We start from the raw sequence: 24,827 nt of genomic DNA, 5'->3' as shown, positions 1-24,827 counted from the left end.
CCAGCACCATTTGCTAAAGAGACTGTCTTTTTTCCATTGCACACTCTTTCCTGCTTTGTCAAAGATTAGTTGGCCATACATTTGTGGGTCCAATTCCAGGTTCTCTGTTCTATTCCATTGATCTGAGTGTCTATTTTTGTGCCAGTACCATACTGTCTTGATTCCAGCTTTGTAGTAGAGTCTAAAGTCCAGGATTGTGATGCCTCCTGCTTTGGTTTTCTTTTTCAATATAATTTTGGCTATTCGAGGTCTTTTGTGGTTCCATACAAAATTTAGGATTATTTGTTCTAGCTTTGAGAAGAATGCTGGTGGAATTTTGATAGTGATTGCATTCAGTGTGTAGATTGCTTTGGGTAGTATTGACATTTTAACAATATTTTTTCTTCCAATCCATGAGCATCGTATGTTTTTCCATTTCTTTGTGTCTTCTTCAGTTTCCTTCATAGGTTTTGTATAGTTTTCAGCATACAGAATTTCACATCTTTGGTTAGGTTTATTCCTAGGTATTTTATTGTTCTTGTTGCAATTGTAAATGGGATTGATTTCTTGATTTCTCTTTCTGTTGCTTCATTATTGCTGTATAGAAATGCGACTGATTTCTGTACATTGATTTTGTATCCTGCGACTTTGCTGAATTCATGTATCAGTTCTCGCAGCTTTTTGGTGGAGACTTTAAATGTAGAGTATCATGTCATCTGTGAAAAGTGAAAGTTTGACTTCTTCTTTGCCAGTTTGGATGCCTTTTATTTCATTTTGGTGTCTGCTGAGGTTAGGACTCCCAACACTATGTTAAACAGTGGTGAGAGTGGGCATCCCTGCTGTGTTCCTGATCTCTGGGGGAAAGCTCTCAGTTTTTTCCCCTTGAGGATATTAGCTGTGGGCTTTTCATATATGGCTTTTATGATTTTGAGGTATGTTCCTTCTATGCTGACTTTCTTGAGTTTTTTTTATTAAGAAAGGATGCTGTATTTTGTCAAATACTTTTTCCACATCTATTGACAGTATCATATGGTTCTTATCCTTTCTTCTATTAATGTGATGTATAACATTGATTTGTGAATATTGAACCAGCCCTGTAGCCCAGGAATGAATCCCACTTGATCGTGGTGAATAATTCCTTTGATATATTGTTGAATTCGATTTGCTAGTATCTTGTTGAGAATTTTTGAATCAGTGTTCATCAGGAATATTGGCCTGTAATTCTCCTTTTTAGTGGGGTCTCTGTCTGGTTTGGGAATCAAGGTAATGCTGGCTTCATAGAATGAATCTGGGAACTTTCCTTCCATTTCTATTTTTTGGAACAGCTTGAGAAGGATTGGTATTAACTCAGCTTTAAATGTCTGGCAAAATTCCCCCAGGAAATCATCTGGCCTAGGACTCTTATTTGTTGCAAGATTTTTGATGACTGATTCAATTTCTTTGCTGGCTGTGGGTCTGTTCAAATTTTCTATTTCTTCCTGTTTGAGTTTTGGTAGTGTGTGGGTATCTAGGAATTTGTCCATTTCCTCCAGGTCGTCCAGTTTGTTGGCATATAATGTTTCATAGTATTCTCTGATAATTGTTTGTTTTTCAGTGATGTTGGTTGTGATCTGTCATTTTTCATTTGTGATTTTATCTATTTGGGTCCTCTTCTTTTTGAGAAGTCTGGCTGGGGGTTTATCAATTTTGTTAATTTTTTAAAAAAGCGCAGCTCTTAGATTCATTGATCTGTTCTGGTTTTTTTGGATTCCCTATTGTTTATTTCTGCTCTAATCTTTATTATTTATCTTCTTCTGCTGGCTTCATGGTTTCTTTGCTGTTCTGCTTCTAGATCCTTTAGGTGTGCTGTTAGATTTTGTATTTGGGATTTTTTCTTATTTCTTGAGATAGGCCTGGATTGCAATGTATTTTCCTCTTAGGACTGCTTTTGCTGTATCCCAAAAAGTTTGAACTGTCATGTTTTCATTTTCATTTGCTTCCATATATTTTTTAATTTCTTCTTCAATTGCCTGATTAACCCATTCATTCTGTTTAAAAAAATTTTTTAATGTTTATTTTTGACAGAGAGAGAGAGAGAGAGAGAGAGAGAGAGAGAGAGAGAAACAGAGCATGAGTGAGGGAGGGGCAGAGAGGGAGGGAGACACAGAATCTGAAACAGGCTCCAGGCTCTGAGCTGTCAGCACAGAACCTGATGCGGGGCTCAAACCCATGGACAGCAAGATCATGACCTGAGCCAAAGTCGGGCGCTCAACCAACTAAGCCACCCAGGCACCCCAACCCATTCATTCTTTAGTAGGATGTCCTTTAACCTCCATGCATTTGGAGGCTTTCCAAATTTTTTCTTGTGTTTGATTTCAAGTTTCATAGTGTTGTGATCTGAAAATATACATGGTATTATCTCAATTCTTTTATATTTGTTGAGAGCTGTTTTGTGACCCAGTATGTGATCTATCTTGGAGAATGTTCCATGTGCACTTGAGAAGAATTTATATTCTGCTGCTTTTGGATGAAAAGTTCTGAATATACTTGTCAAGTCCATCTGGTCCAGTGTATCATTCAAGGCCATTGTATCTTTATTGGGTTTTTTTGCCTAGATGATCTGTCCTTTGCTATAAGTGGAGTATTAAATTCCCCTATAATTACAGTATTCCTATCAATAAGATTGCTCAATTGATTTATATATTTGGGAACTTTCAAGTTTGGAGCATAAACATTTACAATTGTTAGGTCTTGATGGATAGACCTCATAATTATATTATGCTTTTCTTCATCTCTTGTTACAACCTTTAGTTTAAATCTAGTTTGATAGAAGTATGGCACTTCAGCTTTCTTCTGACTTCCAGTAGCATGATGGATGGTTCTCCATCCCCTCACTTCCAATCTGAAGGTGTCCTCAGGTCTAAAATGGGTCCCTATGGAGAGAATATAGATGGATCTTGTTTTTTTTTAATCTATTCTGATACCCTATGTCTTTTTATTAGAGCATTTCATTTACATTCAGAGTTATTATTGAAAGATATGGACTTAGTGTGATTGTGTTATCTATAGGTTTCATGCTTATGGTGATGTCTCTGTTCCTTTGTAGTCTTTACAGCATTCCACTCACAGAGTCCCCCTTAGGATCTCTTGCAGGGCTGGTTTAGTGGTCATGAATCCCTTCAGTTTTTGTTTGTCTGGGAAAGCCTTTATCTCTCCTTCTATTCTAAATGACAGACTTGCTGGCTAAAGGATTCTTGGCTGCATATTTTTCCTATTCAGCACATTGAATATTTCCTGCCACTCCCTTCTCGCCTGCCAAGTTTCAATGGATAAGTCTGCTACTACCCTTATGTGTCTACCCTTGTAGGTTAAGGCCCATTTGTCCCCAACTGCTTTCAGAATTCTCACTTTATCTTTGTATTTTGCCAGTTTCACTGTGATATGCCATGGAGAAGATCTATTCTGATTAAATCTGAAGGGAGTTCTCTGTGCCTCCTGTATTTGGATGTCCATTTCCTTCCCCAGATTAGGGACGTTCTCAGCTATAATTTGTTCAAGTAAACCTTCTGCCCCTTTCTCTCTCTTCTTTTCTGGAACTCCTGTGATATGGATATTATTATGTTTCATTGAATCACTTAGTTCTCTAATTCTTTTCTTATCTCTCTTTTTCTTGGCTTCATCATTTTCCATAATTTTATCTTCTATTTCACTTAATTCTCCACTGCCTCCTCCATCCTTGCTGTGACTGCATCTAGTTTATTTTGCACCTCAGTTACAACATTTCTTAATTCTTCATGACTATTTCTTAGTTCCTTGATCTCTGCAGCAATAGATTCTCTGCTATCTTCTATGCTTTTTTTCAAGCCCAGCAATTAATCTTATGACTATTATTCTAAATGCTTGCTTAGTTATATTGTTTATATCTGTTTCAAGCAATTCTCTAGCTGTCATCTCTTCCTGGAATCTCTTTTGAGGAGAATTCTTCCATTTTTCATATTGGCTAGTTTTCTGTCTCTTATGTGTTTTAATAGCTTGTTATGAGGCCTACACTTGTGAGCATTACTATATCAAAAAGGGATCCTACACTGTCCAAGGCCTGGCCTTTCAGGAGGTGTTTTTGGAGTGTGTTTCATGCTCTTGTTGTTGAGACTCTGCTTGCTTTATCTCCCTAGTAGTGGTGGTTTGGACCTTCTACCAGGTGTGCTTTCATTTTTTTGTTGAAGTATCCCTGGAAAAAGTTTAAGAAAAGGATGAGGATGGTGGAAGAGGCCTTATCACATACAAAGAGAGGAATGACAGGGGCAGGGAAAAGGAAAAGAAAAAAATTGACCAGGCAGAGAAACAGAAACTGTATGGCTTGGTCCCAAGAAAGAGAGAGGAAAATAAAGAAGAAAGAGATACAGAAGAGGTGTAAAAAGAATGGATTGAAAACGTCTGCTTAAACAAACCAACAACTGGAATAACCAGACAAGAGAAGGGAAGAAATAAGAGGAAGAAATATATATACACACACATACACACACACATACACACATACACACACACACACATAAAATAAGAATTGACCAAGAATCAAATCAGAGAATGCAAAACTACTGTACCAATATCTACCAGTGCCTTGGTAACTGCTGCCTGAGCTGGTCTGAAGGAGGGGCTGTCTGGTTTCATCAGTGTCCATCTTGCTCTAGTAGATACGCAGTTACCAGGCATGGAGGGGCATGGTTTGGTGTAGGTAGGTACCACCTCCACTGTGGGCCCAATGTCTGTTCCCTGAAACCCCACCTTGTTGGTGATGGGAGAAAAATGGCAACACCCCAGTCTTGCCTCCTCAGACTGGGTGTCCCAGACCACTCTATTCAGGCTATCCTCACAGTGCCTCGAGGGCATGAGTAGGCTGATTCTGTTTGGCTCCACAGTCTCCTGTGCCTCCCAGGTGTTCAGCTGGGATTCAAACCCCAATGTCTTAAAGGATCCCACTCCATGTGCCCTGGTTCTGGGGAAGAGCTGCTCTGCCCAGCTACTAAGGGCCTCTGGCTCCTCACAGTGCCAAGAGGATGCCAGCTGGCCACTATGTCTTGCTCCACTGGCTCCCGTGCCTCCCTGGTGCTTGGCTGGGATTCGAACCCCAATGACTTAAAGGATCCCACTCCACATGCCCTAGTTCTGGTGTACTGTCACTCTGGGGTACTGTCACAAAGGGCCTCTGTGTGGCAGGGGGTGGGGGTGGGATGCAGGGTCTTTTGTCCTTGGATTGGCTATTTTCCTTCTTCTCACAGCACTCAAGAGAGAGGTTGCTCTCTCCAACTGCACCTGGGAGCTAGATACTGAGCCTGGGGCTGACTCCCCTCCTCCCCAGGCACTCGAACAGGGCGGAGAAAGCCCCACAGTTAGAAATTGGTTCTTTCTCTGTTTTTTTCCGATCCCAGTTACCTGATTTTTTTCTTGTCCAAATACAATCCTGCACTTCCACAGCCGCTCTTTCTCTTCCTTTTGTCTCTCCACAGAAGGGGATCCCTCCCCTCTGTTCCTACGCTGCCCATTTTATCTCTGCCGGTTTGCAATCACACACCTATGACCCAACCCGTTGTCCCGTTGTTATAATGTAAACCACATCTTCTTTATCCATTCATTAGTTGATGGACATTTGGGCTCTTTACATAATTGGGCTATTGTTGATAGTGTTGCTATAAACATTGGGGTGCATATGCCACTTTGAATCAGCATTTTTTTTTTGCATCCTTTGGATAAATTCCTAGTAGTGCAATTGCTGGGTCATAGGGTAGTTCTATTTTTAATTTTTTGAGGAAACTCCATACTGTTTCCAGAGTGGCTGTACCAGTTTTCATTCCCACCAACGGAGCAAAAGGGTTCCCCTTTCTCCACATCCCTGCCAACATTGGTTGTTTTCTGAGTTGTTAATGTTAGCCATTCTGACAGGTGGTGAGGTGGTATCTAATTGTAGTTTTTATTTGTATTTCCCTGATGATGAGTGATATTAAGCATCTTGTTATGTGTCTGTTTTCTCTCTGGTGTCTTCTCTGGAAAAGTGTCTATTCATGTCTTCTGCCCATTTTCACTTCCCATTTTGTTTTTTTGGGTGTTGAGTTTGGTAAGTTCTTTATAGATTTTGGATACTAACCCTTTATCTAATATGTTATATATCATCTCCCAGTCCATCTGTTGCCTTTTAGTTTTGTTGATTGTTTCCTTTGCTGTGTAGAAGCTTTTTATCTTGTTGAGGTACAATAGTTCATTTTTGCTTTTATTTCTCTTGTCTCTAGTGACATGTTTAATACGAAGTTGCTGTGGCATACATGAAAGAGGTTGCTGCCTATTTTCTCAGGCAGGATTTTGATGGTTTCCTGTCTCACATTTAGGTCTTTCATCCATTTTGAACTTAATGTTCTGTATGGTGTGAGAAAGTGGTCCAGTTTCATTCTTTTGAATGTTGCTGTCCAGTTCTCTCAGCACCATTAGCTAAAGAGACTGTCTTTTTTCCATTGGTTACTCTTTCCTGCTCTGTCGATAATAAGTTGGCCATATATTTGTGAGTCCATTTCTGGGTTCTCTATTCCACTGATCTGTGTGTCTGTTTTTGTGCCAGTACCGTACGGTCTTGATGATTACAGCTTTGTAATACAGCTTAAAATACAGGTGATGCTTCCAGCTTTGGTTTTCTTTTTCAATATTACTTTGACTATTCAGGGTCTTTTGTGGTTCCATACAAATTTTAGGATTGTTTGTTCTAGCTCTGTGAAGAATGCTGGTGGTATATTAATAGGGATTACATTGAATGTGTAGATTGCTTTGGGCAGTATCAACATTTTATAACAATATCTGTTTTTCCAATCCATGAGCATGGAATAGTTTTCCATTTCTTTGTGTATTCTTCAATTTCTTTCATAAACGTTCTGTAGTTTTCAGCATACAGAACTTTTACATCTTTGGTTAGGTTTATTCCTAGTTATGTTATGGTTTTTGCTGTAATTGTAAATGGGATCAATTCCTTGATATCTCTTTCTGCTGCTTGATTATTAGTGTATAGAAATGTAACTGATTTCTGTACATTGATTTTATCCTGTGACTTTGCTGAATTCATGTATCAGCTCCAGCAGCTTTTTGGTGGAGTCTTTTGGGCTTTCCATGTAGAGTATCATGTCATCTGCGAAGAGTGGAAGTTTGACTTCTATTTGCAATTTGGATGCCTTTTATTTTGTTTTGTTATCTGATTGCTGAGGTTAGGACTTCCAACACTATATTGAACAACAGTGGTGACAGTGGACATCCTGTCATGTTCCTGATCTTAGGGGAAAAGCTCTCAGTTTTTCCCCATTGAGGATGATATTACCTGTGGGACATTCATATATGGCTTTTATGATGTTAAAGTATGTTCCTTCTATCCTGACTTTCTTGAGGGGTTTTATCAAGAAAGGATGCTGTATTTTGTCAAATGCTTTTTCTGCATCTGTTGAAAGGATCATATGGTTCTTATCCTTTCTTCTGTTAATGAGGTGTATCACATTGATTGATTTGTGAATACTGAAGGAATCCTGCATCCCAGGCATCAATCCCATTTGATCATGGTGAATAATTATTTTAATATACTGTGACTTTGAAGTGCTAGTATCTTGGTGAGAATTTTTGCATCCAGCTTCCTCAGGGGTATTGGCCTGTAATTCTCCTTTTTAGTGGGGTCTTTGTCTGGTTGTGGAATCAAGGTAATGCTGGCTTCATAAAATGAGTTTGGAAACTTTCCTTCCATTTCTATTTTTTGGAACAGTTTGAGAAGAATAGGTATTAACTCTGCTTTAAATGTCTGGTAAATTTCCCCTGGGAAGCCATCTGGCCCAGGACTCTTATTTGTTGGGAGATTTTTGACAACCCATTCAATTTCTTTGCTGGTTAGGGTCTGTTCAAATTTCCTATTTTTTCCCATTTGGGTTTTGGGAGTGTGTGAGGGTATAGGACTTTGCCCGTTTCTTCCAGGTTGTCCAGTTTGTTGGCATATAAGTTTTCATAGTATTCTCTTATAATTGTATTTCTGTGGTGTTGGTTGCGATCATTCCTCTTTCATTTGTGACTTTATTTGGGTCCTCTCTCTTTTCTTTTTGAGAAGTCTGGCTAGGGAGTTATCAATTTTGTTTATTCTTTCAAAAACCAGTTCTTAGTTTCATTGATCAGTTCTGCGGGGGGCGGGGGTTGTTGTTGTTTGGATTCCATATCATTTATTTCTCCTCTACTCTTTCTTCTTTCCCTTCTTTGGTTGGCTTTGGGCTTTATTTGCTGCTGCTTTTCTAGCTCCTTCAAGTGTAAGGTTAGGTTGTGTATTTGGGACCTTTCTTGCTTCTTGAGACAGGCCTGAAATGCAATGTACTTTCCTCTTAGGACTGCCTTTGCTGCATCCAAAGGGTTTGGTCTGTCATGTTTACATTTTCATTTGCTTCCATGTATCTTTTAATTTCTTCTTTAATTTCTCGGTTAACCCATTTATTCTTAAGTGGGATGTGTTCTTTAACCTCCATGTATCTGGGTGCTTTCCAAATTTTTTCTTGTGGTTGATTTCAAGTTTCATAGCATTGTGATCTGAAAATACACATGGTATGATCTCAATCTTTCTGTACCTTTTGAGGGCTGTTTTGTGACCCAAAATATGATCTATTCTGGAGAATATTCCATGTGCACCCGAGAAGAATGTGTATTCTGCTGCTTTAGGATGGAATGTTCTGAATATATCTGTTAAGTCCATCTGATCCAGTGTGTCATCAGAGCCATTGTTTCCTTGTTGATTTTCTGCTTAGATGATCTGTCCACTGTTGTAGGTGGAGTATTAAAGTCTCCTACACTAGTGGTATTATTATCAATAAGTTTGCTTACGTTTATGCTTAACTGATGTATGTATTTGGGTGCTTCAAGCTGGGGACATAAATGTTTGCAATTGTTAGGTCTTCTTGATGGATAGACCCCTTCAATTATAATATAATGCCTTTCTTCATCTCTTGTTCAGTCTTTGTTTTGAAACCTAGTTTGTCTGATATAAGTATGACCTCTCTGGCTTTCTTTCCACGTCCATTAGGATGATAGATAGTTCTCCATCCCCTCACTTTTAATCTGCAGGTGTCCTTAAGTCTAAAATGAGTCTCTTGTAGGGGTGCCTGGGTGGCTCAGTCGGTTAAGCGGCCGACTTCGGCTCGGGTCATGATCTCGCAGTCTGTGAGTTCAAGCCCCGCGTCAGGCTCTGTGCTGACAGCTCAGAGCCTGGAGCCTGTTTCAGATTCTGTGTCTCCCTCTCTCTGACCCTCCCCCATTCATGCTCTGTCTCCCTCTGTCTCAAAAATAAATAAACGTTAAAAAAAAATAAAAAAAAATGAGTCCCTTGTAGGTAGTGTGTGTATATATATACCTATATATATATATATGTATATATATACACACACATACATACATACACACACACATATATACATATATATGCTGATATATATGCAGATATAGATATAGATATATAGATATATATCTTGCTTTTTGTCCATTCTGATACCCTATGTCTTTTGATTGGAGCATCGAGTCCATTTACATTCAGAGTGATTATTGAAAGGTATGAATTTAGTGCCATTGTGTTATCTGAAGACTTTGTGTTTCTGGTGATGTTCTCTGGTCCTTTGTAGTCTTTGCTGCTTTCCACTCAGAGAGTTCCCCTTACAGTTTCTTGCAGGGCTGGTTTAGTGGTCAGACTCCTTTAGTTTTTCTTTGTCTTGGAAAGTCATTATCTCTCCTATCCTGAATGACTGCCATGCTGAACAAAGGATTCTTGGCTCTGTATTGTTCCTATTCAGCACACTGAATATTTCTTGCCACTTCCTTCTGACCTGCCAGGTGTCAGTGGACAGGTCTGCTACTAACCTTATGTGTCTACCCTTGTAGGTTAAGGACCTGTTGTTCCTAGCTACTTTCAGAATTCCCTCTTTATCTCTGTATTTTGCAATTACAAACCTTTTTTATTTATTTATCTTTGTGTGTCATAGTGTTGACCTGTTTCTGTTGATTTTGAATGTAGTTCTCTGTGCCTCTTGGACTTAGATGTCTGTGTCCTTCCCCAGATTAGGGAAGTTCTCAGCTATACTTTGTTCAAATAAACCTTCTGCTCCTTTTTCTCACTCTTCTTCTTCTGGGACTCTTATGGTATGGATATTGTTTCATTTCATGGAATCACTTAGTTCTCTAATTCTCCTCTCGTGATCTAGTAATTTCCTTTCCCTCTTTTTTTAGCTTCATTATTTTCCATAATTTTATCTTCTATTTCACCTATTCTCTCCTGTGCATCTTCCACCCTAGCTGTCACTGTATCTAGTTTATTTTGTATCTCAGTTATGGCATTTTTTGATTTGTCCTGACTAGTTCTTAGGTCTCTGATCTCTGCAGCAAGGGTTTCTCTCATGTCTTCTATGCTCTTTTCAAGCTGCTATTAGTCTAAGGAGTGTTGTTCTAAAGTCTTGTTCAGATATGTTTATACCTGTTTTGAGCAATTCTCTGTGATTTCTTCTTGACCTTTCTTTTGAGGAGAATTCCTCTGTCTTGTTATTTTGGCTTATTTTCTGTCTTTTGCGTGTTTTAAAAGCTTGTTATGTGTTCTGCACCTAAGAATACTTCTATATGAAAAAGGTGTCATACACTGTCCACTGCCTGGCACTCCAGGAAGTGTTTTTGGTGTATGTTATGTGCACTCTGCTGTTGTGGTTTGGCTGCTCTATCCCATTGGTCAGTCCTCTGCAGAGCTCCTCCTTGCTTGTAGCGGGGGAGTGTTTGCACCTTCAACCATATGTGCTTTGAATTGTTTGTCGAAATAACCTTGGGGGGAAAAAAGGAAAAGGGAGGGGTAAACTTGATCCTATAAAAAGAGAAAAATGGAAGGGGAGAAAAGAAATCCAAACAAAGAATCACAAAAGTATAAGCCTAAATTCAGAGAAAGAAACAGGAAATTAAAGATGAAAGAGAGAAGGTGGAAAAAGAATAGAGTAAAAATGTCTGATAAAAAATTAATATATATACGTATAATAACATTTGACCAAAAACACGTCAGAAACTATGAGCCTGATTCCAAAAGAAAAAAAAAAGGAGAAGGTAAAAAGAAATAGAAAAGCAAAGAAAAAAAAAAACACAACAGTTGTCTGCTGATGCCTGGGACTGGTGGCTGTGCTGGTCTGGACGAGAGGCCAGCTGCATTGGATCAGTCTTGGCTCCCAGTAAATAAGCAGTTGCCAGGTACCGAGGGGTGGGGTTTGGTGTAAGTGGGTCCCGCCTCCACTGGGGGCCACTGTGCTGCTCTCTGAAGTCCTACAGTGTTGGTGTTGGTGTTGGGGAGAAAAATGGTAACACTCCACTGTCTCCTCCCCAGACCAGATATCTCAACCCACGCTGTTCAGGCAGCTCTCATAGAATAGTAAGGGTGCTCAGTTTTCCCTGCTCTACAGTTCTCCCACATCTTCTACCCTGGGCTGGGATTCAAAACCTAAAATCTTAAAGGACCCAGCTTGGTGCAGCTCCTTTCCCCCCATTCTGGAGTAGAGCCACCCTGCCCTGCTGATAAAAAGGCCTTTGGCTGTACCTGCAGGGTCTTTTGTCCTTGGGGAGGCAATAAGCCCTCTTCCCAAAGTATTCTGGGAAGGGGACTATTCTCTCCCAGGACACCCCTGAGATTGTCACACCACAGTATATACTCCTGGGCCAGCTCCCTCCTCCCCAGGAGCGTGCTTCACAGTTCTGGAGAAAGTCACACACTTCTGAAACCTCCGAGTTTCAGCTCCTGAGGCTGTTTTCGAAAGAGAAACTGGAACTCTCTGTATTTCTTGTTCCCCAGTCTGTGGTCCAGAGAGGTTTTCCTCTTGTGCTGAGTAACAGCATTTTCACAGCTCCTCTCTCTCTCTCTCTCTCTCTCTCTCTCTCTCTCTCTCTCTCTCCCTCCCTCCCTCCCTCCCTCCCTCCCTCCCTCCCTTTTGTGTCTCCACAGAAGGGGATACCTCTCCTCTGTGCCTATGCCATTTTATCTCCCCCAGTTCACATCTGCACACCTCATTCCTGCCAATCTGCCTCCCTCTAACTGTGGGGATCCTTCTGGCCCTCCGCAGATTGATTGCCTGGGTGCTCCAAGTAATCTGACCTCAAAAGAGCTGTGTTTGGGGGATGAGGAAAGTCACAGTCTCCCTACTTCTCTACCATCTTAACTCCCTTCCACCAAACCTAGTTTTATGTAATAAGTAAATTGATCTTTCTACTTGGCTTAAAAATGGAGCCCTAGTGACAGTTTAAAATGACTCAGTGTTGATCATTCTGGATATTTTCCTTGGCCTCAATATACCTTTACAATCTCTAGATTCACATCCTCTTTAATATCCACTGGGTGTCTAAGAGAAATCTCAAATGCATCATTCCCCAAACAGTTGAACTCCTGATCTTCCACACTCAAAACCTGCTTTACTGCATCTTTCTAGAGAATGGCAATTATATTTGTTTCCTTAGGCCAAATTCTTGAAGTCATCCCTAAATCCTTTCTCTTGCACACGCCACATCCAATCCATTGGCAAATTTTGTTGATTATACTTTCAAAGTATATTCAGATTCAGTTATTTCTCACCATCTCCACTGCTACCAGCCTGGACCAAGCCTATCATCATCTTGCACTTGGGTCGTTGGAGTAGTTTTCTTTTTTTTAATTTATTTTGAGAGAGACAGAGTGAGCAGGGAAGGGGCAGAGAGAGAGGGGGGCAGAGAATCTGAAGCAGGCTCTGCACTAACAGCAGAGAGCCCTATGTGGGACTTGAACTCACAAACTGCGAGATCATGACCTGAGCCAAAGTCAGACTCTCAACCGACTGAGCCACCCAGGCACCCCAATGGAGTAATCTTAATTGGTCTCTATACTTCTACTCTTGTCCATCTTTCCCCATCTCTATCCCCTTAGTTTGTTTCCAGCATAGCAGGTAGAGTGATCCAGTTAAAACCTAAGATAACGTCACTTCTCATTCCTTGCTCTTATTTTTCAGTGGCTCCCTATTTCACTTGGAATAAAAGCCAGTCCTAAGAATGGCTGAGGATGTCCTATATCACTCTGCTGAAGACACATTGATCTCATTTCTCCTCAAACATCTAAGGTACTCTTGCCTCAGGGCCTCTGTACATGCTATCCATTGCCTGGAATCACTTGCCTCAGGCACCCAAAAGGGCTCACTCTCTTAGCCACTTCAGGTTTGGGCTCATATAACACTTAGAAAGGTCTACCCTGAAAAATCTTATTTAAAATTGCCGACTCACTCTTACCCTTACTCTGATCAATCACTTTCCCATAGCATTTTTCACCTCCTGACATGCTGTTACTTATTTAATAGTCTCTTCCTCCTTCAGTGACAATGTAAGCTCCGTGATGGAAGGGATTTTTTGGTTGTTCATCCACTGATGCATCTTCAACACCTAAAACAAAGCCCAGTGTATAGACAAAACTCAATAAATATTTTGAATGAAATACTAGAAAGTTTTTTAAAGCAGCTTTATTGTGGAATATTTAACATGTAATAAACTACAGATATTTAAAATGTAATATTTAATAAGCTTTTAGTAATAAATCATTACCACAACCAAGAAAATGAACGAATACATCACCAATAAAAGTTTTCTCGCTGCCTCTTGCCCTTCTCTGAATACCACAACCCCAGGGACCACTGACCTGCTTTCTGTCACTATAGTTGCATTTTAAGAATTGTATATAAACTGAATCAGTAATGCATAGTTTTTGACTAGCTTCTTTCACTCAGCATAATTATTATGAGATTCTCCCATGCTGTTATATCAGTAGTTTATTCCTTTTTATTGCTGAATGGTATTCCATTGTATGGATACACCACAATTTGTCTAGCCATCCGTTGTTAGACATCTGGGTTTCTGGTTTGGGGCTCTTATAAGCATTTACAAACGCTATCAAATATTTGTGTGCATTGTACATATCTTTGTGAGGACATAACACTTTCGTTTCTCTTGAGTAAATGTCTAGAAGTACGATAGCTAGAGCAATGTTGAGTGTATGTTTAACTTTTTTTTTTAATTTATTTTGAGAGAGTGAGCACAAGTGGTGTAGGGGCAGAGAGAAGGGGGGGGCAGAGGATACCAAGCAGCCTTCTCCACTGACAGCAGAGAGCCTCATGCGGGGCTTGAACTCATGAACCATGAGATCATGACTTAAACTGAAGTCAGACACTTAACCAACCGAGCCAGCCAGGCACCCCTGTATGTTTAACTTCTTAAGAAATTGCAAAATTGATTTGCAGAGCAGTTGTACCATTTTATATTCCCACCAGCAGTGTATGAGAGTTCTGCTTCCAACATCTCTACCAACATTTGGTTTGGTCACTCTTTTTCATCTTAACCATTCTAGTACATGTGGAGTGGAATCTCACTGTGATTTACAGTTGCGTTTCTGTAATGTTTAATAATGTTGAGCATCTTTTCCTGTGCTTACTTGCCATCTGCATCTCTTTTTGGGGAAGTGTCTGTTCAAATCTTTTGTCCTTTTTATAGTGAGTTTATTATTAGTTTTGTGACATACTTATATATTTATACATCCTTTATCAGATATATGTGTTAACGCATAATTTCTTCTAGGTTATGCCTAGTCTTTTCATCCTAATGGTACCAGTCTTCAGAAGGCAGAGGTTTTTAGTTTAGAGTAAATGTACTTATTACATTTTTTCTTTTTCTTTTCTTTTAGTTTATTTATTTATTGAGAGAGAGAGAGAGAGTAAGCAGGGTAGGGACAGAGAGAGAGGGGAGAGAGAGAATCCCAAGCAGGCTCCATACTCTCAGTATAGAGCCCCATGTGGGGCTCGAACTCATGAACCTTGAGATCATGACCTGAGCCAAAACCAATAGTCAGACATTTAACTGAGCCACCCAGGTGCCCCTCAGATTTTTTCTTATATAAATCATGGGGTTAAAAAAAATTTTTTTTATATTTATTTTTGAGAGAGAGAGAGGAGAGTGCAAGCAGGGGAGAGGCAGAGAGTGGGGCGGGGGGGGGGGGAAGGGGGAGACACAGAATCCAAAGCAGGCTCCAAGCTCTGAGCTGTCAGCACAGAGCCCAAGGCGGGGCTCGGAACCCATCAACCATGAGATCATGACCTGAGCCAAAGTCATGCGCTGAACCCACTGAGCCACCCAGGAGCCCCTATAAATCATGGTTTTGATGTCATTTCTAAGATCTTTGCTTACCTAAGGTAGCAGATTTTCTCCTAAGTTTTTTCCCCCACGAAGTTTTATAGTTTTGGGTTTTATATTTAGGTCCATAATCCATTTGAATTAAGTTTTGTATATAGTACAAGGTATAGACTTAAGTTTTGGGGGTTTTTGGCATAGTTATTCCAGCACCATGTGTTTAAAAGACTATTATTTCTTCACTGAATTGCCTTTGCACCTTTATAAGCAATCAATTCTCTTCGTACGTGTGGGTCTATTTCTGAACTCTTGATTCTGTTCCATGTATCTGCTTGACTCTCTTTATGACAAAATCATATTTCCTTGATTACTATAGCTTCATAGTAAGTCTTGAGATCAGGTAGTGTTAATTCTTGGGTTAGAAGTATGTTAGGTTTCCAAATGGTATTTTCCAGATATCTTTATGTTACTGATTTCTAACTTAATTCTATATGGTGAGAGAACATACTTTATGTGACTTAAATCCTTTAAAATTTATTGGTGCTATTTTTGTGACCCAGAATATGGTCTGTCTTGGTAAATGTCCATGTGCACTTGAAAAGAATGTGCACTTTGCTATCATTGGGTGGAATGTTCTGTAAATGTCAATGGGATCTAGTTGGTTAGTAGTGTTTTTTTATTTTGTTTTGCTTTTTAGGTATATTTGACCCACAATGTTACATTAGTTTCAGGTGTACAACATAGTGATTCAACTTCTCTATACATTGTTACGCTCACCACAAATGTAGCTACCATCTGTCACCATACAAGGCTATTATAATAAAATTGACTGTATTCCCTATGTTGTACCTTTCATCTCTGTGACTTATCCACTTCGTATCTGGAACCTATGCCTCCCACTTTCCTTCACCCACCTTGCCAGAGGGGAGAGGTTAGGTGTGAGGGGGGATGAGTGGGCACTCATCAGTTTGTTATAATTATGGGTGTTTTTCTGCTTTTTTCATTTGTGTTTTAGAGTCTACATATTAAATGAAATCATATGGTATTTGTCTTTGACCTATTTCACTTAGCATGTAATACCCTTTAGTTCCATCCATTGTTGCAAATGTCAATTTCTCATTCTGTTTTATGGCTGAATATTCCCCTGTATATATATACTACTACTGCTTAGCCATTCATCTATTGGTGAACACTTACGTTGTTTCCATGTCATGGCTATTGTAAATAGAGCTGCAATAAACGTAGGAGTGTATAGATCTTTTTGAATTAGTGTTTTAGTTTTGTTTGGTTAAATACCCAATAGTAGAATTAATGGATCGTGTAATATTTCTATTTTTAATTTTTTGAGTAACTTCTGTATTGTTTTCCACAAGAGCTGAACCAGTTTACAAACTGACCAACAGTGCATGAGGGTTCCTTGTTCTGTGTCTCCTCACCAAGATTTGTTACTCTCTTTTTGATTCTAGCCATTCTGATAGGTATAAAGTGATGTCTCATTGTGGTTTTTAAGTTACAGGCCTTTCACCTCCTTGGTTAAGTTTATCTCTAGGTTTTTTTGTTTTTTTTTTTTTTTTGGTGTGAAATTGTAAATGGAATTGTTTTCTTAATTTCTCTATTTCATTATTAATGTATAGAAACACAGTGAATTTCTGCATATTAATTTTGTGTCCTGCAACTTTACTGAATTCATATATCACTTCTAATAGTTTTTTGATGGAGTCTTCAGAGTTTTCTATGTGTAGTATCATGTCATTTGAAGATAGTTTTTACTTCGTATCAGTTTGGATACCTTTCATTTCTTGTCTCAGTGCTGTGGGTAGGACTCCAGTACTATGTTGAATAAAGGTGACAACAATGGGCATTATTGTCTTGTTCCTGATCTTAGAGGAAAAGCTCTCTGTTTTTCACCATTGACCATGATGTTAACTCTAGGCTTGTCATATATAGCCTTTATTATGTTAAGCTATGATCCCTCTAAACCCACTTTGTTGAGAGTGTTTATCATGAACACGTTTAGTTTTGTGAAATGCTTTTTTGTCTTGACTGAGATGAGCATATGATTTTTATTCTTCATTTTGTTATTGTGATGTATTACATTGATTTGTGGATATTGAGCCATCTTTGCATCCCTGGAATAAATCCCATTGATTGTGGTGAATGATCCTGTTAATGTATTGTTGACTGTAGTTTGCTAATACTTTGTAGAGGATTTTTGCATCTACGTTCATCAGGGATATTGGTCTATTGATATTGGATATTGATTTTTGTAGTGTCTTTGTCTGGTTTTGGTGTCAGGATAATGCTGGCCTCAAAGAATGAATCTGGAATCTTTCTTCCCTTTCCTATTTTTTTTTTTTTTGAATAGTTTGAGGAGAATAGTTATTAACTCTTTAAATGTTTGGTGGAATTCACTGGTGAGTCCATCTGGTCCTAGACGTTTGTTTGTTGGGAGTTTTTTGATTACTGATTCCATTTTGTTACTAGTCAGATTTTTTCTTTTTGATTTGGTTTTGGAAGATTGTATGTTTCTAGGAATTTATCCATTTCTTCTATGTTGACCAGTATCTTGGCATGTAATTTTTCATAGTAGTAGTCTCTTATAATCCTTTGTATTTCTGTGGTGTCATTTGTTGCTTCCCTTCTTTCATTTCTGATTTTGTTTCGGTTCTCTCTTTCTTGATGAGGCTGGCTAAAGGTTTATCAATTTTGCTTATCTTTTCAAAAATCCAGTTCTGGTTTCATTGATTTTTTAAAAGATTTTTAACTATTGTTTATTGACTTCATAATTCAGCTTTTTAAAATTCAAGTATAATTAACATACAGCATTATATTAGTTTCAGATATACAATATCATTGATCTTTTCTATTGGTTTTTAGTCTTTATTTCATTAATTTATACTCTATTATTTCCTTCCTTCTAACTTTGGGCTTTGTTCTTGTTTTTATAGTTCCTTTAAGGTTAGACTGTTTGAGAGTTTTCTTGTTTATTGAGATAAGCCTGTATCATTTTAAATTTCCCTTAGAACTGCTTTTGCTGGGTCCCAAAGATTTTGGACCACTGTGTTTTTAGTTTCATTTGTCTCCGTGTATTTTTTAAAATTTCCTCTTTGACTTCTTCACTGATCCATTCATTGTTTAGTGGCATATTGTTTAGCCTCCATGTATTTGTGTTTCTTCCATTTTTTTCTTATAGTTGATTTTAATTATCTACTGTGTACAGAAAATATGCATATGATTTCAGTATTTTTAAATTTATCAAGACTTATTTTGTGGCCTAACACATGATCTGTCCTGGTGAATGTTCCATGTGCACTTGAAAAGAATGTGCATTCTGGTTTGGGATGGAATGTTCTGTATTTATAAAGTCCATCTGGTCTAATGTGTTGTTCAGTGCCTCAATTTCCTTGTTAGTTTTCTGTATGGATTGTCTATCCATTTATGTAAGTAGGGTGTTAAAGTTCTCTATTATTATTCCCTACTGTCAATTTCTCCTTTTATAAATGTTAAAATTTCCTCTATGTATATAGGTGCTCCAGTGTTGGGTGCACTGATATTTACAATTGTTATATCCTCTTGCTGGACTGATCCCTGTATCATTGTGCAATGACCTTTTTTGTGTCTTGTAAGTATTGCTACCCTGGCTTTTTTCCCCTGATATTTGCATGGAATATATTTTTCCATCCCTTCACTTTCAGTCTGTGTGTCTTTAGGTCTGAAGTGAGTCTCTTGTAGGCAACATATTCATGGGTCTTGATTTTTTTTTATCCATTCCATCACCCTACGCATTTGATTAGAGCATTTACACTATGTACATTTAATCATTGATAGTTGAGTACTTATTGCCATTTTGTTAACTGTTTTATGGGTGCTTTTTGTAGCTCTTCTATGTTCCTTTTTTCTCCCATACTCTTTCTTGTGACTGATGACTTTAGTGTATCTATTACAGGTTTTGGGTTTATGGTTACCATGAAGTTCATATATAACATTCTAAGTATATAGCAGTCTGTATTAAGTTGATAGTCACTTAAGTTTGAACACTTTCTAAAGGAATTTGATTTTTAGTTCCACACTCCACGTTTTATGTATATGTTGTCTGAGTCCCCTTAACTGATATTTTAGATATAATTGCTCTACTACCATACTGTTTGCTTTTATTCATGAAATATTTTTTCCTTTCACAGGTTTCTTATAATTATGGACTTTTCTACTTAAAGAAGTACCTTTAACATTTCTTCTAAGGCCAGTGTAGTGGTGATGACTTCTTTAGCTTTTGTTTTTCTGGGAAACTCTTTCTCTGTCCTTCAATTCTGAATGATAATCTTGCCAGGTAGAATATTCTCAGGTTGTATGTTTTTTCCTTTCAGCACTTTGAGTAGATCATGCCACTTCCTTCTGGCCTGCAAAGTTTCTGAAAACTCAGCTGATGGCCTTAGAGAGTTTCCCTTGTACATTACTAGTCACTTCTCTCTTGCTGCTTTTTAAATTCTTCCTTTAATCTTTGACATTCAAATTACCATGTGTCATGGTGTGGATCTCATTGGGTTCATCTTGTTTTGAACTCTTTGTGCTTCTTAAACCAGGATGTCTGTTTCCTTCCCTGGGTTGTGGAAGTTTTTAGCTATTTCTTCAAACAAGTTTTCTGGCTGGCTCTCTTCTCCTTCTGGAACCCTTATAATGCAAATATTTGTTTGATGTTGCCCAAGAGACCTTAACCTATCCTCATTTCTTAAAATTCTTTTTTCCTTTTGCTGTTCAACTCAGGTGCCCTCCATTACCCTGTCTTCCAGATTACTGCTCTGTTTTTCTACAACCTCTAGTGTATTTTTCATTTAGGTTATTGTGTTCTTAAACTCTGGTCTTTTATGTTTTCTATCTCATTGATGTTCTAAGTTCATCTGTTCTCTCCAGGCTGTTGAACACCTTTATAACCATTACTTTGAACTCTTTATCAGGTAGATTGGGTATTTCATGTAGTTCTTTTTATGAGGTTTTGTCTTGTTCTTTCATTTGCAGCATATTCCTCTGTCTCCTCATTTTGCTTGACTTTCTGTGTTTATTTCTATGAATTAGGCAGAACACCTACTTCTCCTAAACTTAAAGGAATGGTCTTGTGAATGGTCATCCCTTGTGTAGACTGTATGTGCCTAGTGACTTTGGCTGGCTAGAGCTGTAGCTGGATATGGGTTGGGAGTCCCAGGGCACTCTGGATGACCAAAGCAGAAGTGGATGTGGGCCGGGGTTGTGTCAGGACTCACCATGCAGTTGGTGCCCTGACAGGACTGAAGCTGAAGTAGATGCAAGTCACTGTGTTCCAGGATGCTCAATGCAGGGGGTACCTTGGTGGGGCAGCTAGAGCTGAGGCAGGCATCAGCCAGGAGGTCCCACAGGGCTCTGTGCCAGGAGTACTTCAAGTTGTCTGGAGCCAAAGTGGTGTGGAGCTAGTGTGTTCCAGGGTTCTTTCCACCTATGTCACCTTGGCAAGATGGCTGTAGCTGAGGGGACACTGACCAGGACTGTCCGGGTATGCACTACACTGGTGGGAGTGGGGGTGGGGGGTGCTACTTTACAGGCCGGGATGGCTTAGGCTGGTGTGGGGTAGGGACCTGGGGCTGATTGAGGCAGTAGGCCAGCTAGGATGCCCAGACCCTACTTCCATCCACACCTTGATAAAGGTGGAGGAGGAACATAAACCATGGCGTTTTCCAGGTCCTGTGACCTGGAGAGGGTTCGAGCACCCCCCCCCCCCACCTACTGTTCGGCAGGGTTCTAGGACTGGTTCCTTTATATCTAGTTGCCCTTTGAAACCAAGGCTTTTTTCTGTGCCTCAGGGCAGACAAGTCTGCTCACAGCCCCTCCGTACTACACCACCTGCCCAGCCACTACAGTTCAGTCTCTGCGTGGTTTCTTTGTGGTGAAGAAGCTGTTCAGTCAGCCCTCAGGTCATCTTCAGGAGGAATTGCTCTATAAATAGGTGTCTGTGGAGGAGGTGAGTTCACTTGGACCAGAACCAGTTTTTCAGGTGTTCTACATCTTACTGATTTTCTGCCCAGTTCTTTTGAGTGGGGCATCAAAATCTTCAAATATAATTATAGATTTAGTTCTTTTTGCAGTCTTGTCTTTGCTTCATGTGTTTTGAAACACTTAAAAGGTGCCTGAACATGTCTTCTTGATGAAATGATCTCTTTAATCATTAGGAAATGAACTTCTTTATCCCTGGTAATATTCTTTGCTCTGAAGCAAAGACATTGTGTGATATTAATAGCAACTTCATCTTTCTTTTCAGTAGTGTTAACAAGGTATTTATTTTTCCAGGCTTTAATTTCAATCTATTTGTATCTAATTTCTTGTAGACAGTGTATAGTTGGGTCTGGGCTTCACTTTTTGGATCGCCACATTCTTGATTTGGTCCCCATAATTCCTCACTACGTTAATATGTTTTTCTTTGTATTGTATCCATTTTAAAAAAAGGTCCTGGAGTAGGAGAGTAGGTCTGAATTCTCTATTACCAGTTTTCCCATCAGTCAAAAAATTATATCAAGCACCTAGTATGTGACATTTTTCTGGGCACCAGGAATATAGTGACAAGCAAGTTAAAGGTTCCTGGCCTCAAGAAGCTCGCATTCCAGTAGGGAAACATGTTCCTTTCTCTCTATAACTGACTTGAAAGCAATTATTATAAAATATATAATCTTTAAGCAAGTTTTAGTTGCTACTTTTTGAGAGCTTCCTTTGGAGCTTCCATACCCTCACATAATGGACCTTATTTGCCTCAAGCAGAATTGGCAGGCCATATATGTTTGCCGAAAATCTTGGGGGAGGAAATTTAGAAGAATGAGCCTGAGGGAGTAGGGGTGGTTCTAACGTTTAAGAGAGGACTAGGAGTTCACCACATAGCAAACACAGATTGGGAAAGTGACACTAAGGGAATCTGTGTGTATGTCTTTTCTACCCCCTACAACATATTCAGGAACCAGTCCCTGACATAGAAAATGAGTCATGGAAAAGCCCTGGACAGCAGCCACCTTCCAGCCAGCCTGAATCCCCCCAATTCTCAGATATCCAAGTTCCCTCTGTGTCACAGAAGCCCCCAAACAGGAGGCCCTCAAACCACAGTACCCTCCCAAGAAGGATGTGAAGCCACCAGTGACTGCCCAAGGGGAAGGTCAAACCACCACTGTCCCCCAAGGAGATCTAACTATCAATATCCCCTGAGGGAAATGTCATCCTACCAGTGTCCCCTAAGAGCATCAAACCACCGACATTCTTCCCTGGGGGGGGGGGGTCATCAGACAGATCCCCTCCATTGAATCATATTGACCCCCTGCCCTAGAAACCTTGGGACCCACAGTACCCACTAAAGAGGTCCCCATCCTGAAAATCCCAAGAGATCCCCATTGTTAAATCCTCCTCCCAGGAAGTCTTTCATACAGTGCATTCCTTCTCTAGCATGTTCTCCTCCTCCTATAGGATGTTCTTGGAGAAAATTTTGTCATACGTTGCCTTTTCCTTCTTCTTCCTCTCTGTGCCTAAGGGTGGTGATGGTGGGAAGTGGTCAAGAAAGGAGTGCAGAAGGGCCATTGAGGCTCTCAGGGGAACCACTCTGGTCTAGTGCTTTCCATAAAGAATGCATCTCTAGGGGATGGGCAAGGGAAAAACTGTTGTTGTGGTCTTGAAGCTGGAGTTACAGGGTTTCTTATCCTAACCCTTCATAGTACTCCCTGCTAAAGGAATGGCTTTGTGCACATCAGCATGAGAATAAAGGCAACCTCTCAGGAACCCAGAAGGTTAATGGCATATTCTTTGGACCCCTCTGTGATCACTCAGGCTGACAGACTAGGGGATGAGTGCAAAAGTGATGCCATCCTGAGTCAGAGAATGAGAAGTGGTATAGGCAAGGGCGTGAATCGGGGGAAAGATCTCATCCCACACACACACACTGTGATCTAGTGTGCAATGGGATGATGGGCATAATTCTGTGCCTATCCATCGACCCTAGGCCTTGAAGGGGAACTAGGGCATAGAACAAGCATCTGGAGCCCTTGGTGTCTCAGAGCCAAATGTTAAAAGCAGTGAACTGAGTTTGGTGTGGCCTTCACTTATTCGCCCACCTTCTCTGGGCCTCTGTATCCCCACTGATATGACTGTGTAGAGGCACACCACCACAGCACCTTCCTTCTGGCTCAGATTTACCTGAGGCTGCCTATGGAGCTGTGTAAACACTGGTGGGGCAAAGCTGTCTCAGAAAGCCACATGATCATCCCAGAAATCAGGGCTATCTGGTTTGGGGCCTCCATTTTCACAACCAGCTCCTCCCACACAAGTAGCTGGGGAGAACAGGAATAGAACTCCCTCTGGAGTGTTTGGCATCTGGATGCAGATGACCCAAGACACTTGTGTGTGTGTGAGGACAATAAGGATTTGGCCCTACTGAAGTATTAGGGGGGGCCTTAGGGGCTCATCGTAAACATACCCTCCTCTAGGGCAGTCTCCACTGTCACTTCTCTAGGCACTCTTCCCCGTCATGGCCCAGGAGGATGCCTCACACCCAAATCCTACCTCTCTGTCTAAAACCCCCATTCCCATGCCTCACCAGATCACAGCTGAATTTGGTTGTTTCATCCTGGTCACAAAGTAACGTTTTATAGGCACTCTGAGGACACAAGGATTTAACCTTAGGCAGCACAATTCTTGGATTTCTTGATGAACCAAGGAGATGTTTCTGACAGGATGCGAGGGTCACTCTGGCTCCACTGGTCCTAGTTAAGGCCCAGAAGCTGGCCCCTGCACACTTAGGCCCCTACCTCCCAGGCTGATGTCCTAACATTTACCCCTAACCCACCGTGGTCCCAGCCAGCCCCTTTAAGCCCCTTTCAAGCACATCTTGGGCTCAGGCACCCCAAACCCAGACCAGCTTAGCCCTACACACACAGACTGAGGAGATAGTCCTACAGGCCACACCCCACTCTCTCCTCTTCCCCGAGCAAAGACACCAGAGGGCCAAATGATTAAACACATACTTTATACCCTGAGGTGATCAGGGGAGACTAACACAGGGCTCAGCACTCACACTGCAATATAGAAAAGTAGTCTGTCTCCCTCATCCCAGCTGAGAATTCTGGACTTACAGGAATTAAGCCAGTCCCTTGGATTTCAGAATATTCTTGGTTGGTTTGGTTTGGTTGGTCCCAGTATGGAGAACTAGGTTGTCCTCTTGATTCCCTGTTACAGTGGTTGCATGGAAAGTCAAAGGAGGTCGCACGGTAGGACTGGTCTAAGAAAGGCACCCAAGGAGCATAGGGTTTTACAACTGGGAAGGCCACCGCAAGCCAGAGCTAGAACCACCCCTCGGGAGTGGATAGAAGGGAGCTCTTCATCCCAGCAAGGCTGCCCCACTGGAAGAGGATCAGAGGCTAAGTTGGTGTAATAATCAGTGGTGGCCAGCTAGCCCAGCCTCCCTGCCCAGATGGCAGAAGTCCTCTCCCGCCTGCAGAGGTAGCTGATGGGCCTGAAACAGGACCACCTCCCCCACTGTTCACTTGCCACTCCTGGAGCCCCGCTGTTTGCTCATGGCTGTGAGCATTTGGCTAATATAGGAAGTCAGGAGGTCATCCATCTTGTAGCCCTGGAAACAGCACAAGAAGATAAACAGAGCAAATAGTGGGACAAGGCCAGCC

The 24,827-nt window shown here is 40.4% G+C and overlaps 2 protein-coding genes across 5 annotated transcripts in view; one reads left to right on the top strand and one right to left on the bottom strand.

Annotated features, from left to right (window-relative positions):
- GDPD4 (glycerophosphodiester phosphodiesterase domain containing 4) overlaps nucleotides 1-13,656 on the top strand; it is a 177,455-nt gene extending 163,799 nt beyond the window's left edge. For both annotated transcript variants that reach the window (XM_049652732.1, XM_049652731.1), the window contains one exon: nucleotides 12,996-13,656. In XM_049652732.1, coding sequence (XP_049508689.1) covers nucleotides 12,996-13,033 — 38 coding nt within the window. In that variant the 3' untranslated portion in view covers nucleotides 13,034-13,656. The remainder of the gene's footprint in view (nucleotides 1-12,995) is intronic.
- A 1,068-nt stretch (nucleotides 13,657-14,724) lies between these two features.
- Nucleotides 14,725-24,827, bottom strand: part of MYO7A (myosin VIIA) — a 93,598-nt gene continuing 83,495 nt past the window's right edge. For all 3 annotated transcript variants that reach the window (XM_049652707.1, XM_049652713.1, XM_049652718.1), the window contains one exon: nucleotides 14,725-24,775. In XM_049652707.1, coding sequence (XP_049508664.1) covers nucleotides 24,686-24,775 — 90 coding nt within the window. In that variant the 3' untranslated portion in view covers nucleotides 14,725-24,685. The remainder of the gene's footprint in view (nucleotides 24,776-24,827) is intronic.

The sequence above is a fragment of the Panthera uncia genome, chromosome D1, assembly GCF_023721935.1.
Source record: "Panthera uncia isolate 11264 chromosome D1, Puncia_PCG_1.0, whole genome shotgun sequence".
Taxonomy (NCBI): Eukaryota; Metazoa; Chordata; class Mammalia; order Carnivora; family Felidae; genus Panthera; species Panthera uncia.
The sequence above is the reverse complement of the archived record's forward strand: the minus strand, read 5'-3'. Positions and strand labels throughout refer to the sequence as shown.